This window comes from Pristiophorus japonicus, chromosome 13 (genome assembly GCF_044704955.1).
Source record: "Pristiophorus japonicus isolate sPriJap1 chromosome 13, sPriJap1.hap1, whole genome shotgun sequence".
Taxonomy (NCBI): domain Eukaryota; kingdom Metazoa; phylum Chordata; class Chondrichthyes; family Pristiophoridae; genus Pristiophorus; species Pristiophorus japonicus.
Genome location: NC_091989.1, coordinates 183,467,583 through 183,483,844, shown reverse-complemented (window position 1 = coordinate 183,483,844; position 16,262 = coordinate 183,467,583). Strand labels below are relative to the sequence as shown.

General features: G+C 44.6%; 1 protein-coding gene across 2 annotated transcripts in view; it reads left to right on the top strand.

Moving 5' to 3' along the window:
• Positions 1 to 10,750: 10,750 nt before the first annotated feature.
• LOC139278367 (cadherin-8-like) overlaps positions 10,751 to 16,262 on the top strand; it is a 221,791-nt gene continuing 216,279 nt past the window's right edge. For both annotated transcript variants that reach the window (XM_070897038.1, XM_070897037.1), the window contains exon 1: positions 10,751 to 11,002. In XM_070897038.1, the coding sequence (XP_070753139.1) occupies positions 10,751 to 11,002 (252 nt within the window). The remainder of the gene's footprint in view (positions 11,003 to 16,262) is intronic.

The following is a 16,262-nucleotide window of genomic DNA, read 5'->3' as shown; positions in this document are numbered from 1 at the left end:
ATCACCGCCACCGGTAATTAATGGGAGATAAACCGGTCGGTATATATCGAGCTATCTTACAAATGTTGCAATCACTGGCTGAAATTCATTTTCAGCCAGATTACAAAAAATGTACGTGTTAGATTTTGTTAAAATACAGTTTAAAAAGGAATGGTGTCCAAAATAAAAGGGGCTTACGTACAATAATTCTTGTATTTGATAGCACCTTATCATCTCAAGATGTCGTAAAGCACATTACACAAACAGCAATGAGATGAATGATTACTTAATCTCTTTTTTAAAACATGTTGGTTGAGGCAAGAATGTTGAACAGCACATCACTAGGATTTCCCTGTGAATACTGGGATATTTAACGTTCGCTTAAGTCGCCGTGCAGAACCTTAGTTTAGCATGTCAGCTGAAAGATGTTAACCTGTGATAATGCAGCACTCCCTCAGTACTGTGCTGGATTGTAAGCCTACGTTATGTATTCATTCTGATACCGGCTTTGAATCGACAGCTTTCTAACCCGGGGCAGGTGCGTGATTAACAGTACCAGTTTAACATAGAGCATGTTGATCAAACACCCTCATTTTGAGCTTAGTATTCTGGTCACCTCATCAGAGGAATGATGCCATTGTCCTTGAGAGGGGAGCAACAAAGATGAGCTCAGGTAGCAGGAATTTAAGTAACGAGGAAAGGTGAAAGAAGTTGGGTATATTGCTCTTCAAATGGCTGCAAATTTTCGCACAACCTATCAGAAATTTTCAAGATTAAGAAAATGTAAAATAATTGCCAAAAGAACCAGCGGGGGGATGAGGCAATATATATATTTTTTAACGCAGTGGGTTATTACGATCTGGACTGCACTGCCTGTAAGGATGGTGGAAGCAGATTCAATCGTGCCTTTCAAAAGGGAACTTTATGCAAACTGAAAATGGAGAAAAGAAATTGCAGGACTATGGGGAAGAGCAGGAGGAGCGAGATTAATTGCACAGCTCGGTCAAAGAGCCAACACAGACACTGTGGGCTGAACTTCCCTTCCGACTCTAAACATCCTCCTGTATGGGGTAAGTAACAAGGAGAGGTCATCGAAGTGAATAGTTTAAATAGATTAGAGGCAAAAACATAAGTAGTTTGACAATATTGATCGGGAAGCTTCACCCAATGGGAAGGTGATTTCATAGAATCACCGAACGGTTACAGCATGGAAGAAGGTGATTCGGCCCGTCGAGCCTGTGTCAGCTCTCTGCAAGAGCACTTCAGCCATTCCCACTCCCCCTCCCTTTCCCCATAGCCCTGCAAATTTCTTTCTTTCAAGTACTTATCCAACTCCCTTTCGAAAACCATGATTGAATCTGCCTCCACCACCCTTTCAGACCGTGCATTCCAGATCCTAACCACTCGCTGCGTAAAACGTTTTTTCTCATGTCGCCTTTGGTTCTTTTGCCAATCACCTTAAATCTGTGTCCTCTGGTTCACCAACCCTTCAGCCAATGGGAACAGTTTCTCTTTATCTATTCCGTCCAGATTTTGAACAGCTTTCAAATCTCCTCTCAATCTTCTCTGCTCTAAGGAGAACAACCCCAGCTTCTCCACATAACTGAAGTCCCTCATCCCTGGAACCATTCCCGTAATTCCTTTCTGCACCGTCTCTAAGGCCTTCACATCTTTCCTAAACTGCGGTGCCCAGAATTGGCCACAATACTCCAGTTGAGGCCGGACCAGGTTCATCATAACTTCATAAATTTCACTTAATAAAATTACCCTTCCCTCTGTGTGTTTCTGGAGAAAAATGGATTGAGTGATATGGTGAGAAGGTAGATAAGTGGAAAAAGCGAAATATTGTGGATGCTGGAAATCTGAAATAAAAACAGAAAATACTGGAAGCACTCAGCGAGTCAGACAGCATCTGTGGAGAGAGAAACAGAGTTAACGTTACAAGTCGGTGACCTCTGGTCAGAGATAATTGGAGTTGAGAAATGTCAAAGATAAAAATCCTATTTTCTGCATTGCAGCTCCAGTCATGCATGTACGTTCAGACACGAATTAATACAATAATTTCAAGATTAGGCAAAACATGCCTGGTGGAAGTGCAGATAATTGCCACGACCTTCAGTGAACTGACTAGTCACTACTCCAGGTGTTATATTAACCTGAAAATTTCATTCTCGGCTAAATCCTAACATTGGAAAAGAGGTGCAAAGTTGGGGCTGCCAATTTGCTTTTGACAGTTTAGCACTACTGCCCGAGTCAAATTTTCCACCGCTTGGAAAAGGCAGCGCTTCAGCAGCAGGTAGGAATGAAGCCCTGAATAGATGACCACTTGCTCTTATACCTAGCCTCCCGTTCATATGCTTTAGCTCCAAATCTCAGGGTTTCCTTGTCGGCTGTGTGATGGGCATCTGCCCTCAATGCCAACAATTTGTATTTCTATAGCAGCATTAATTCAGTAAAACGTCCCAAGGCGCTTCATGGAAGTGATTATCAGAAAAACATTGACACCGAGCCACATAAGCAGATCTTTGAACAGGTGACCAAAGGCTTGGTCACAGAGGTCGTTTTCAAGCAGAGTCTTAAAGCAGGATGGAGCGGTAGGGTACCGGAGAGGTTTGGGGAGAGAATTCCAGAGCTTAGGGCCCAGGCAGCTGAAGGCACGACCGCCAACGGTGGAGCAATGAAAATTGGGGATGCTCAAGAGGCCAGAAATGGAGGAGTGCAGAGACCTCGGGGGGTTGTGGGGCTGGAGGAGGTTACAGAGATAGGGAGGGGCGAGGCCAATGGAAGGATTTGTACACAAGGATGAGAATTTTAAATTTGAGGCTTTGCTGGATTGAGAGCTAAGGAGGTCAGCGAGCACAGGGGGTGCTGGGTGAACGAGAACTTGTGCGAATTAGCATGGTGGAAGGACTTACTCAGAACAGCTTGTGCCATGCCCACCAGTTTAATGTGGCAGATGTCGGAATCCAGTGACATTCTCCAGTGACTGGCTCATTACTAACGGCTTAATTAAGGTCCTCTTTTAAGGGCCTTGATGGGAGGTGTGTCCACTATTAGCCGACTTCCTCTCCAGGGAACGAATTGATGGGTCAGTATGGGCCTCACCCCTCCCTGCCTGCAACCACTTCCCCTGTTTAACCACAAGGAGACATTCTCAGTCTCACTTTGACGACTAAAATATTGATTCGACTACCACATCTGACATTTGATGAATCATTACAGGGAAAGGATAAGGTTGCGGGTCGAGGCAGGGAGTTTGGACAGAGTAAAGGGACCTTTATTCGGTATCTAACCATGCTCTTTCCTGCCCTGGATGTACTTAATGCCTGCACAGGGTATTAGAATTAAAGAATATTCCCGAACCACCAACAGCATAAAAAGGGCGGTAAAAAATAAAATCCCGTCTGGCCAGCTTATATCAATAACCACTTGACTTTCACACAATGCAAACATGCGAATAGAGGCACATTTCATTATGTAGCCAGCGAGAGCCAGAACTCCGTCAGAGGTGTGACATAGTTTACTGCCTTCTCCCTTCCGAGGAAAGCAGTCAGCAACTAACGAGAAAGAAATGGAATTAGTCGCACTCTGATTAAATTGTGATTTAAATATATATATATATCTTTTGTCATTTCAATTAGCAATAAATAAAAGGGATTATTCCGAAGATGAGAATTGTCATACAACGCAGGAGATTCTGTGCATCTACTCCTCCGACTATAGAGACTCAAAAATCCCGTTAACTCTTGCTTTTACATTTAAATGATAAGAGTTTGTCTCGAGGGTGGGAGGGGAGGCTAAATGAAAAGTTACTTTCGGCAAATCCCCAAGAATGTTCCTAGTTGCCAGCCAGTAAGTGACAATTTAAGTATCTTCCTCTGCTATAGTATGTGTGTACCTGTGAGCAAATAGGTTTCTTTCTGAATCCATTCTTCTGTAGATTATCCGGTAACACGGATATGTCCCTTCACAGCAGCCTATAGCAGGAACCCAATTTATTGTGTCTAAAACTCAGTTGAAAAAGAGACTCGACCTTTTTACTCATCCCTTTGTCTCTTGAAGGCTCTGACTGGTGCTGCAGTGCAGTTCCGTGGGTGATGGGCGTGCTCCAGTCCCTGCCCGAAATATTTATTCTCATTCATAGGCAATATTCAACAATGGTTCACTGCTGGATGGGAATCACAGGTCAAGGATAGGGCTACACTGGTGAAGGGTATGGTTCTCCCATTGAGCCAGGACCAGCTGAATAAACTGCGCGAGTCTGGGCACTGAACATCAGCAGGCTGTTTAACCATGGGGGCCATCACAGCCAAACGAGTGACCATGTCCTCACTGAACATCGATATACAGGAGGAGGTCATTTGGCCCCTCCAGCCTGTTGCGGCATTTAATTAGATCATGGCTGATCTGCACCTCATCTCCATTCAGCTGCCTTCGATCCATTTCCCTTGATACCCTTACCTAACAAAATTATGTCATGAACATAAGAACATAAGCAATTGGAGCAGGAGTAGGCCATTTGGTTCTTCAAGCCTGCTCTGCCATTCAACAATATAATGGCTGATCTTCTACCTCAACTCCACCTTCCCGCACTATCCCCATATCCCTTAATTCCCAAATATTTATTGATCTCTGTCCTGAATATACTCAATGACTGAGCATCCAAAACTCTGGGATAGAGAATTCCAAAGTTTCACAACCCTCTGAGAGAAGAAAATTCTCCTCATCTCAGTCCTCATTGGCCGACCCCTTATTCTGAGACTGTGACCCCGTGTTCTAGGCTCCCCAGCCAGAGGAAACATCTTCTCAGCATCAACCCTGCCAAGCCCTTTAAGAATTTTATGTTTCAATCAGATCACCTCTCATTCTTCTAAACTCTAGGGAACACAGACATGGACACTTTCCAGCAGAAGACACATGATCAGCACAGGGACCTTCCTGGTCTGTGGCTGAGTTCCGTACTGGTCAATGGATTCACCAAATAAATCATCCCGGGCAGCTCAGAGGTTCATTCAAGAAAAAGAAGTGTATATATTTGCTTGAAGAAAGTACCTATTTAAAGTGCAGAAACTGAAATTTGTTACTGTTTATACATTGGAATTAGAAAGAATTTGCATTTCCATAGCGCCTTTCATGACCTCAGGACATCCCACAGCCCTTTATAGCCAATGAAGCACTTTTCGAGGTATGGTCACTGTTGTAATGTAGGAAATGCAGCAGCCAATAGGCGCAAAGCAATGTCCTGCAAAAATGAGATAAACGACCAACTAATCTATTTCTGGTAGTGCTATGGGAACATACGAACTTGCTGGTTGAGGGATAAATATTGACCAGGACACCGGGGAGAATTCCCCTGCTTTTCTTTGAAATAGTGGCCATGGGATCTTTTACAGCCACCTGAGAGAATAGATTGAGAGAGGGAATCTCGGTTTAACGTTTCATTGGAAAGATAGCACCTCCCTCAGTACTGCACTGGTGTGTCAACCTAGATTTTGTGCTCAGGTCTCTGGGGTGGGACTTGAACCCACAACCAATCATAGAATCATACAGCACAGAAGGAGGCCATTCGGTCCATCGTGCCTCTGCTGACTCTTTGAAAGAGCGATCCAATTAGTCCCACTCCCCTGCTCTTTCCCCGTGGAGCAGAAAATGTTTCTTTTTCAAATATATATCATGCTGGGTAGTTTCACTGCGTGAAACTTATTTCATCGTTCATTGTGTTTAGCATGTTACTACTCAACGCTTGTTTCCATAGAAGGGCTGCTGTTAATGGCGTGTAGATTGACAAGCCAATATCTCTGTGGCATTGTCAAGCCTCCCGCGTTCCTGTTGCTCCGAGTATCACACCAGCAGTTGCACAATTAGATGTGAGGCGGTGGTCATTAAATTAAGCATGTGTTTTGCACAATCTCACTTCTGTGCTACATTGATTTAGGAAATGAACTACTGAATGAGACTGAAGTCATTGCCCTAAGAAAGAAAATGGCTTTGAGTAGATTCCATTCAGCGAGCTAATGTACACTCAGAAACACACTGAGTGCATGAGTACAGCTGCTAACAGTGGGATAAATATTCTCTGCATCTGATGGCACAATAAAGGCCTTTGGAAAGATTTCCTAGTAAACGGTACGTGTAATTGTAGAATATATTCATAGCTACAACTGAAGTAATGAGCAGAGGAGATCTTCACAAGGCTACTTACAATGTTGCACATGGTGATAAGCAGAATTCTTATCCCAATCTTTGCAGAGATGGTTTCCAATTCCTTTTGTTGCAGTTAGCATTGGTGGCCGTGCCTTCAGCTGCTTGGGCCCAAAGCTCTAGAACTCCCTCCCTAAACCTCTCCGCCACTTTACCTCTCTCTCCTCCTTTAAGGCAGTTCCTTAAAACCTAGCTCTTTGACCAAGCTTTCAGTCACCTGTCCGAATATCTCCTTATGTGGCTTGGTGTCAAATTTTGTCTGATTTCGTTCCTGTGAAGTGCCTTGGGATTTGGGGCATTTCACTACCGTTAAAGGCGCCATATAAATACAAGTTGTTGTTGTTGTTGGAACTTGTGCATGCAGGGACTGGTAGTCAGAATATTTGGTGTCTCTAAACCTCTATTCATTCAGAAGGGTGAGCACTAAAGTACTGGTTACTGCATCCAATGGGTTCTTGTACACTGGTTATTCAGCAGAGTGAAGGTTAATGAAACCACCCCTCTCCCACCCCCGTGTTCCCCCAAAGTAATCTGTAGAAGCACAGTAGCGAGCTGACTATTTTTCTAATCATGAGGTACATAGATTGCCTCGCATCTTCACTCAATTCTCTTTAACCTTTATCAGAAGATATCAAAATGAGGGTTAAAACACAATGAGATCCATCTATCGCATCAGGTGTTTTTCACAGATGGACAGTCTCCCACAAGGTTTTAGAAGCTAAATAACGGCTGTGTTATACTGGGTCACATTAGGAGATAATAGGCCAACATTGTCAGTTACTTTCTCACAACAGTCTCCCAGGCTGCTTACTCTGTGTATCAGGACTGGTCATTACTTACCGAGCTCTATATCACAATGCAGTCCGGCTCAGCAACGGACACTCAATGAGACACTACCTTACCAGGATAGTGCAACAATCCTCTCTCGTTAAAATACAGGCCCCGATGGGAAAGAGATGGAATGGCTAGTCTGTATTCGCTCTTAGCACAGAAGGAGGCCATTCGGCCCATCGTGCACGTGCCGGCTCTTTGAATGAGCTGTTCAATTAGTCGCACTCCCTCCTGCTTTTTCCCCACCTGAGCACAAAAATCTAGGCTAGCTTTCCAGTGTAGTACCAAGGGAGTGGTGTAAAGCCAGTGTTGCACCCGATCCCATCAGATTCCTGACGAGTGGATTAGATTAAACTTTCCCCCAGCGCGTGTGCAGTGCTTTGAGATGCTTCCGAGAGCTATGATCAGCTGCTCTATATACGGCTCATCCAATGTCTTGTTCTGATAACCACCCTCAGCAGACTGCCACAGATCACAGAAACATAGAAACATAGAAAGTAGGTGCAGGAGTAGGCCATTCAGCCCTTCGAGCCTGCACCACCATTCAATAAGATCATGGCTGATCACTCTCTCAGTACCCCTTTCCTGCTTTTTCTCCATACCCCTTGATCCCTTTAGCCGTAAGGGCCACATCTAACTCCCTCTTGAATATATCCAATGAAGTGGCATCAACAACTCTCTGCAGTAGAGAATTCCACAGGTTAACAACTCTCTGAGTGAAGAAGTTTCTCCTCATCTCAGTCCTAAATGGCTTACCCCTTATCCTTAGACTGTGTCCCCTGGTTCTGGACTTCCCCAACATCGGGAACAATCTACCCGCATCTAACCTGTCCAGCCCTGTCAGAATTTTATATGTTTCTATGAGATCTCCTCTCATCCTTCTAAATTCCAGTGAATTCAGGCCCAGTCGATCCAGTCTCTCCTCATATGTCAGTCCTGCTATCCTGGGAATCAGTCTGGTGAACCTTCGCTGCACTCCCTCAATAGCAAGAACGTCCTTCCTCAGAATAGGAGACCAAAACTGAACACAATATTCCAGGTGAGGCCTCACCAAGGCCCTGTACAACTGCAGTAAGACCTCCCTGCTGCTATACTCAAATCCCCTAGCTATGAAGGCCAACATGCCTTTTTCACCGCCTGCTGTACCTGCATACCAACTTTCAATGACTGATGTACCATGACACCCAGGTCTCGTTGCACCAAGATATCTAACGAGCTCATGTGGACTCATTAAATTAATGGGGTCTTGTTGCCTTGGGTTTTAACATGGCAACAACTTCTCGGATTTCGGTTTGAAAGTGGAAGCTGCAGTCGTCCATCGGGCCTAATCCACTCGTGAACATTGATTAAAATGGGTGCCACAGTCCTTTCCCCAAATTATTGCCATATAAACCTATTACAGAAATAGTAACGATAGATTGAAATGTCAAATAAAAAAAGCTTTCTTTTAAAAGGCTATGATGCATCACACAGATTAAAATATTGTGGTGCAAGCAGTAGGTTTGATCTGTTAGCAGCAGGCTCTGAGTAATCATAAGGCCACTGGATTAGTACAGACAGGAAGGGCCACTCACACACCATAGTTCTAGAACACAAATCCTACGAACTCTCAGCTACATGTAAGCTGTCTCTTAAAAGACAAAGGGGGTGGAAATTCGATTGCGCCTGTGTTGCGGCGTTAACCCGGGCGGGGCGGTAACTTTTGCGCCGGGAAATGGTTTGCGTCTCCAGCCGCAAAATTCGCCAGCTAGGCCCCGAGTGTGGGGCGGAGCGATAAGGGAGGCATTCCACACTTCTCTCAGGGCACTAGGCCGGCTGAGCAACTGAAAATCCCGAGCTAAACAGCCAGCCTCGGAGCGCCCTGAGAGAGGATTCCGTTGAAAAAAAAATTCAGAAAAAAAACCCACCAAAAACATTCCCAATACTTTGCTGACGCCGCATCAACATGAATCGCAAAAATAGTAAAAATTAAAAACAACCATACTTACCTCAGGTCGACATTCCTTCCCTCACTGTGGTCGCTACAGTGAGGACCGCCTGCTTTCCCAGGCAGTCCCACTAGGGGGCGCTGAGGGGCGCTGCAGCCGGGACCGCCCGCTTTCCCAGGCGGTCCCACTAGGGGGCGCTGCGGGGCACTATGGGCCGCACGCGAAACAAATTTTGAGCCGGTGTTGCAACCAGGGGGCGTTGCACACTGGCTCGCCTCTCCCGGGCGGTACTGCTCCGCGCCCCCGAAAACTCAGCACCGAATGTCCCAGCGAGGAGCTGGAAGCTGGCCGGCCGCCCGGAACTACTTCCCACCGCCGTTACCCCTCCTCTGGGGCAAAAACAGAAGCAGCAGCAAGCTGAAAATCCATCCCTGCATCTTTCGACCCCACCACAATCTTCGTTCACTAAACCACTGAGTTTAGACCCCGACCTGGCCACTGTCTCGGCTGAACCAGACTATTCACAACCTCGGCATCCTATTTGAACCTGAGTTGACTTTACTGATTCCATGTTCTTAAATTCTACCCCATTTTCTTTTGGCAGTTCTTCAGGGCCTGCTCCTTGCTGCAATGAAAGTCCTGATCTGCCAAGCAAATCTTACTGTCCCTGTACCTCTGCTCAGAAGTTCCATGATAAATGTTTAAGGTCTTACAGCTGGAGACTACATTTTAGAATCAATGCAACGCTGCTAGAAAGAAACTAAATAGCTGACCTGAAATGTAGTGCGTGGGCTGAGAATCTATACTTATATTGATTGCCTTTACCCTTGCAATGAAGGAGAATTTCTTAATCCTTTTAATGAAAGCATATATTTAATCACTTTATATGCAAAGAAGTTTTCTTGCAGAAATCTCAATTTATGGAAATGTTACATTACCAGATCATATCCTGAGCACCAGTGAACTTAAGGAAAGTTAAAAAAAAGAAAGACTTGCATTTATATAGCGCCTTTCACGACCACCGGAGATCCCAAAGCGTTTTACAATCAATGAAGTACTTTTTGAAGTGTAGTCGCTGTATTTTTAACGTAGGAAACACAGCAGCCAATTTGCACACAGCAAGCTCCCACAAACATTAATATGATAATGACCAGATCATCTTATTTTTGTTTTAGTGGCGGTTGTTGAGGGATAATTATTGGTTAGGACACCGAGGAAAACTCCTCAGCTCTTCTTCGAAATAGTGGTTTGGGATCTTTTACGTCCACCTGAGAGGGCAGACGGGGCTTCGGTTTAATGTCTCAACTGAAAGACGGCACCTTCGACAGTGCGGCTCTCCCTCAGCACTGCACGAGAGTGTCAGCCTAGGTTTTCGTGCTCTAGTCTCTGGAGTGGGACTTAAACCCAAACCTTCTGATTTAGAGTCTGAATGGCCTCCTTCTGTGATTCGATGATTAAATGCCCCTTAAAATGTGAAATGGTAAAAGTTATGTTACAGTGACAAGCAAGCAATCTAATGACTCTCTCTTATTATGTTTCCAGAACGTTCTCTTGAATGAGCAAGCCGATGAACTCATCTGATAGATTAAAGGCACCTCTCTTCCTCACACTCGGTATCCTATCAACACAGCAAAGGAACTGCCCAAACAAGCCCAATTTACCACATGACAAACTTGGTGACTTTCAACCGCAAAGGACCACAGTAATCAGGAACACTTTCTGAGGAGTGCTTTGGTGTCTTGCCATCATCCCCCCCACCCCCGCCCCCCAACCCCCAACCCCATCAAACCCCCGGAGAGATCGATGGGATAATGCCTGAGAGACTGGGAACGATGCTGATGGATATCCGGACTCGGTTGGTACTGATATGGATTAGCGTGCTTCCCTTCGTGCAGTCGATCCCGCTGGACCCTCCGCAGAGTTTACAGGACGGAGGTGTCTTGGCTCTCGATGGGCTGAGCGGCGAAGCAGGAGCTCTCAATCGTGCCAAGAGGGGCTGGGTCTGGAATCAAATGTTTGTGCTGGAAGAATTTTCTGGTCCCGAACCTATTCTCGTCGGCAGGGTATGTTCCTAAAATTAATTTACTTTACATCTAAACACAGGAAATCTCGAGGCAATAGTGGGTAGGCTGGGGTTGTTTTCTTTGGAACAGAGGAGGCTGAGGGGAGACCTGATTGAGATGTATACAATTGTGAGGGGCCTGGATAGAATGGATAGGAAGGACCTGTTTCCTATAGCTGGGGGGTCATCAACCAGGGGGCATAGATTTAAAGTAATTGGGATCGCATAGAAACGTTTAAAATTCTGACGGGTTTGGACAGGTTAGATGCTGGAAGAATGTTCCCAATGTTGGGGAAGTCCAGAACCAGGGGTCACAGTCTAACGATAAGGGGTAAGCCATTTACGATCGAGATGAGGAGAAACTTCTTCACCCAGAGAGTGGTGAACCTGTGGAATTCTCTACCACAGAAAGTTGTTGAGGCCAATTCACTAAATATATTCAAAAATGAGTTAGATGTAGTCCTTACTACTAGGGGGATCAAGGGGTATGGCGAGAAAGCAGGAAGGGGGTACTGAAGTTGCATGTTCAGCCATGAACTCATTGAATGGCAGTGCAGGCTCAAAGGGCTGAATGGCCTACTCCTGCACCTATTTTCCATGTTTCTATGTTTCTATTAACAATTATCACATCTTTAAAGGGTACATATGATGTTATGTACCAGCTCTAAGTTTCTGTGGCATTTAATGTGCAACCCCAGCAAGTGTTTGATAATAACGGGGCGGTTGAAGGCAAAGTGCCATTTATACGAGGCAAAAGGCACAAATTGTCCAGCAAGTTATGTTGATTTCCAACCCACAGTGTATCTCTTCATCACCTGAACTTGCCGGCCAAGTTGTACATTAATAACGGCGTGTGGCGTGAACTCGCCATTATCTTTCCAATAAGATGAGGGGATCAGTGGGTAGCACACTCGCCTCTGAATCAGAAGGTTGTGGGTTCAAGTCCCACTCCAGGGACTTGAGCAGATAAATCTAGGCTGACACTCCCAGTGCAGTACTGAGGGAGTGCTGCACTATCGGGAGTGCCGTCTTTCCGATGAGACGTTAAACTAAACGTCTGCTCTCTCAGGTGGACGTAAAAGATCCCATTGCACTACAGTATTTTAAAGAAGAGCAGGGGAGTTATCACCAGTGTCCTGACCAATAGTTATCCCTCAATCAACATCACAAAAACAGATTATCTGGTCATTATCATATTGCTGTTTGTGGGAGCTTGCTGTGCGCAAATTGGCTGCTGTGATTTCAACATTACAACAGTGACGACACTCCAAAAATACTTCATTGGCTGTAAAGCGCTTTGAGATGTCCGGTGGTCGTGAAAGGCGCTATATAAATGCAAGTCTTTCTTTCTTTCTTTTTTTCTTTCTTTTTATTAACCTTGAAATGCATGTTTTGCTGACACAGTCATTTACATAAAACTACGTGCGTCATCTAAACTTAAAGAAAGAAATGACAGACCAGAATTATTCCGATTTTGAGAGAACTATATTATCAACAATGACTTGAACAATGAAACATATTTTCACTCGCAGAAGAACTATGGTACTTGTCTTTAAAACAATGACAGCAAATTATTGAAGTAGGCGAGCTAATTAACTTGAAAACTCAGCACAGGGTTAGTGAATCCCACCACAGAATTCACAAGCCACAAGCAAGGCTGGGGAGCAGAAGATTTTTCTTTATTCTCTCCCCTCCAAGGGTTAGCGAACAGATTCCCAGAGAAGATTCAGTTAACATGCACCTCTAAAACAACAACAACAACTTTTATTTATATAGTGCCTTTAACGTAGTAAAACGTCACAAGGTGCTTCACAGCAGTGTTATCAGACAAAACAAATAAATTTGACACCGAGCCATATAAGGAGAAATTATGGCAGGCTTGGTCAAAGAGGTAGGTTTTAAGGAACGTCTTGAAGGAGGAAAGAGAGGTAGAGAGTCGGGGAGGTTCAGGGAGGGAGTTCCAGAGCTTGGGGCCCAGGCAACAGAAGGCACGGCCACCGATGGTTGAGCAGTTATAATCAGGGATACTCAAGAGGGCAGAATTTGAGGAGCACAGATGTATACATAGCTGTTGAGGAAAGGGGTTGAGGATGAAATAAACAGTTCTGCTTGATTTCATCTTCTGGGGAATGACAGGAAGGAATTTGGGGAAAGATTTTCAACTGGCTGCCCAGACGTAAAACTGGCATTGAAGATCGACCCCTGTTGAAGAAAGACTTGCATTTAAATAACACCTTTCATGGCCACCGGACATCTCAAAGCGCTTTACAGCTTTTTCTGAAGTGTCGTCACTGTTGTAATGTAGGAAATGCGGCAGCCAATTTTACACAAAGCAAGCTCCCATAACCACCAACGTGATTATCACCAGATAATCTGTTTTCGTGATGTTGATTGAGGGATAAATATTGACAGGACACCAGGGATAAACCCCGTGCTCTTCTTCAACATGGTGTCATGTGACCTTTTACATTCACATGGGAGGGAGGCTCTGGGATCTTTTGCAACCACTCGAGGGAGCAGACGAGACCTCAGTTTAACGTCTCATCAAAAAGACGTCACCTCCGACAGTGCAGCACTCCCTCAGTACCGCACTGGGAGTGTCAGCCTAGACTTTTTGTGCTCAAGTGTCTCGAGTGGGAGAAATTTAGAATTCAGCAGAGGAGGACAAAGGGTTTAATTAGAAGAGGGACAATAGAGTCGGGAACATAAAAACTGACTGCAAAAGCTTCGATAGATATGTGAAGAGAAAAAGATTAGTGAAGACCAACGTAGGTCCCTTGCAGTCAGATTCAGGTGAATTTATAATGGGGAACAAAGAAATGGCAGACCAATTGAACAAGTACTTTGGTTCTGTCTTCACGAAGGAAGACACAAATAACCTTCCGGAGGGTCCAGTGAGAAGGAGAAACTGAAGGATATCCTTATTAGGTGGGAAATTGTGTTGGGAAATTGATGGGATTGAAGGCTGATAAATCCCCGGGTCCTGATGGTCTGCATCCCAGAGTACTTAAGGGAGTGGCCCTAGGATAGTGGATGCATTGGTGATCATTTTCCAACAGTCTATCGACTCTGGATCAGTTCCTGTGGACTGGAGGGTAGCTAATGTAACACCACTTTTTAAAAAAGGAAGCAGAGAGAAAACGGGTAATTATAGACCAGTTAGCCTGACATTAGTAGTGGAGAAAATGTTGGAATCAATTATTAAAGATGAAATAACAGCGCATTTGGAAAGCAGTGACAGGATCGGTCCAAGTCAACATGAATTTATGAAAGAGAACTCATGCTTGACAAATCTTCTAGAATTTTTTGAGGATGTAACTAGTAGAGTGGACAAGGGAGAACCAGTGGATGTGGTGTATTTGGACTTTCAAAAGGCTTTTGACAAGGTCCCACACAAGAGATTGATGTGCAAAATCAAAGCGCATGGTATTGGGGGTAATGTACTGACGTGGATAGACAATTGGTTGGCAGACAGGAAGCAGAGAGTCGGGATAAAGCGGTCCTTTTCAGAATGGCAGGCAGTGACTAGTGGGGTGCGCAGGGCTCAGTGCTGGGACCCCAGCTATTTACAATATACATTAATGATTTAGATGAAGGAATTGAGTGTAATATTTCCAAGTTTGCAGATGACACTAAACTGGGTGGAAGTGTGAGCTGTGAGGAGGGTGCTAAAAGGCTGCAGGGTGACTTGGACAGGTTAGGTGAGTGGGCAAATGCATGGCAGATGCAGTATAATGTGGATAAATGTGAGGTTATCCACTTTGGGGGCAAAAACAAGAAGACAGAATATTATTTGAATGGTTGCAGATTAGGAAAAGGGGAGATGTAATGAGACCTGGATGTCATGGTTCAACAGTCATTGAAGATTGGCATGCAGGTACAACAGGCAGTGAAAAAGGCAAATGGTATGTTGGCCTTCATAGTTCGGGGTTTTGAGTATAGGAGCAGGGAGGTCTTACTGCAGTTGTACAGGGCCATGGTGAAGCCTCACCTGGAATATTGTGTTCAGTTTTGGTCTCCTAATCTGAGGAAGGATGTTCTTGCTATTGAGGGAGTGCAGCAAAGGTTCACCAGACTGATTCCCGGGATGGCTGGACTGACATATGAGGAGAGACTGGATCGACTGGGCCTTTATTCACTGGAGTTTAGAAGGATGAGAGGGGCTCTCATAGAAACATATAAAATTCTGACGGGACTGGACAGGTTTGATACAGGAAGAATATTCCCAATGTTGGCGAAGTCCAGAACCAGGGGACACAGTCTAAGGAAAAGGGGTAAACCATTAGGACTGAGATGAGGAGAAACTTCTTCACTCAGAGAGTTGTTAACCTGTGGAATTTCCTGCTGCAGAGAGTTGTTGATGCCAGTTCATTGGATATATTCAAGAGGGAGTTACGGCTAAAGGGATCAAGGGGTATGGAGAGAAAGCAGGAAAGGGGTACTGAGGTGAATGATCAGCCATGATCTTATTGAATGGTGGTGCAGGCTTGAAGGGCCGAATGGCCTACTCCTGCACCTATTTTCTATGTTTCTATGTTTCCATGAACCCACAACCTTCTGACTCAGTCGGCACTGAGCTACAGCTGACACTAACAATGATAAAATTATAAAAATAGCAATCGTATATGGACTCTCGGTAGAGTGGGATTATGGTTTTGAATTGCTTTTGTTCTCCAGATCTTCTTACGGGCATAAAAAATAGATCTTACAGAATACAGAAATATTCTGGTTCTTAAGATGTGTCGTTCCCCCAGTGACAGAGGTAGAAACATTTCGAAAGAAGTGGAGGTGACATTTGGTGAATTATTCCTATATTAGCTCTGTTGAGTATTATCAAGTGATGGGAATCTGGGGCTGGGTAGTTTTGTCCAGGTAAATTAGGAGTATGACAGAAAACCAGGCAGGACTTTTCATTCAAAGAATAATCGAGCTCTGGAATAAGAATGTATAAGAATTAGGAGCAGGAGTCAGCCATTCGGCCCCTCGAGCTTGCTCCACCATTCAATAGCCTGACATCAGTGGTGGGGAAAATGTTAGAATCAATTATTAAGGATGAAATAGCAGCGCATTTGGAAAGCAGTGACAGGATCGGTCCAAGTCAGCATGGATTTATGAAGGGGAAATCATGCTTGACAAATCTTATGTAATTTTTTGAGGATGTAACTAGCAGAGTGGACAAAGGAGAACCAGTGGATGTGGTGTATTTGGACTTTCAAAAGGCTTTTGACAAGGTCCCGCACAAGAGATTGGCGTGCAAAATC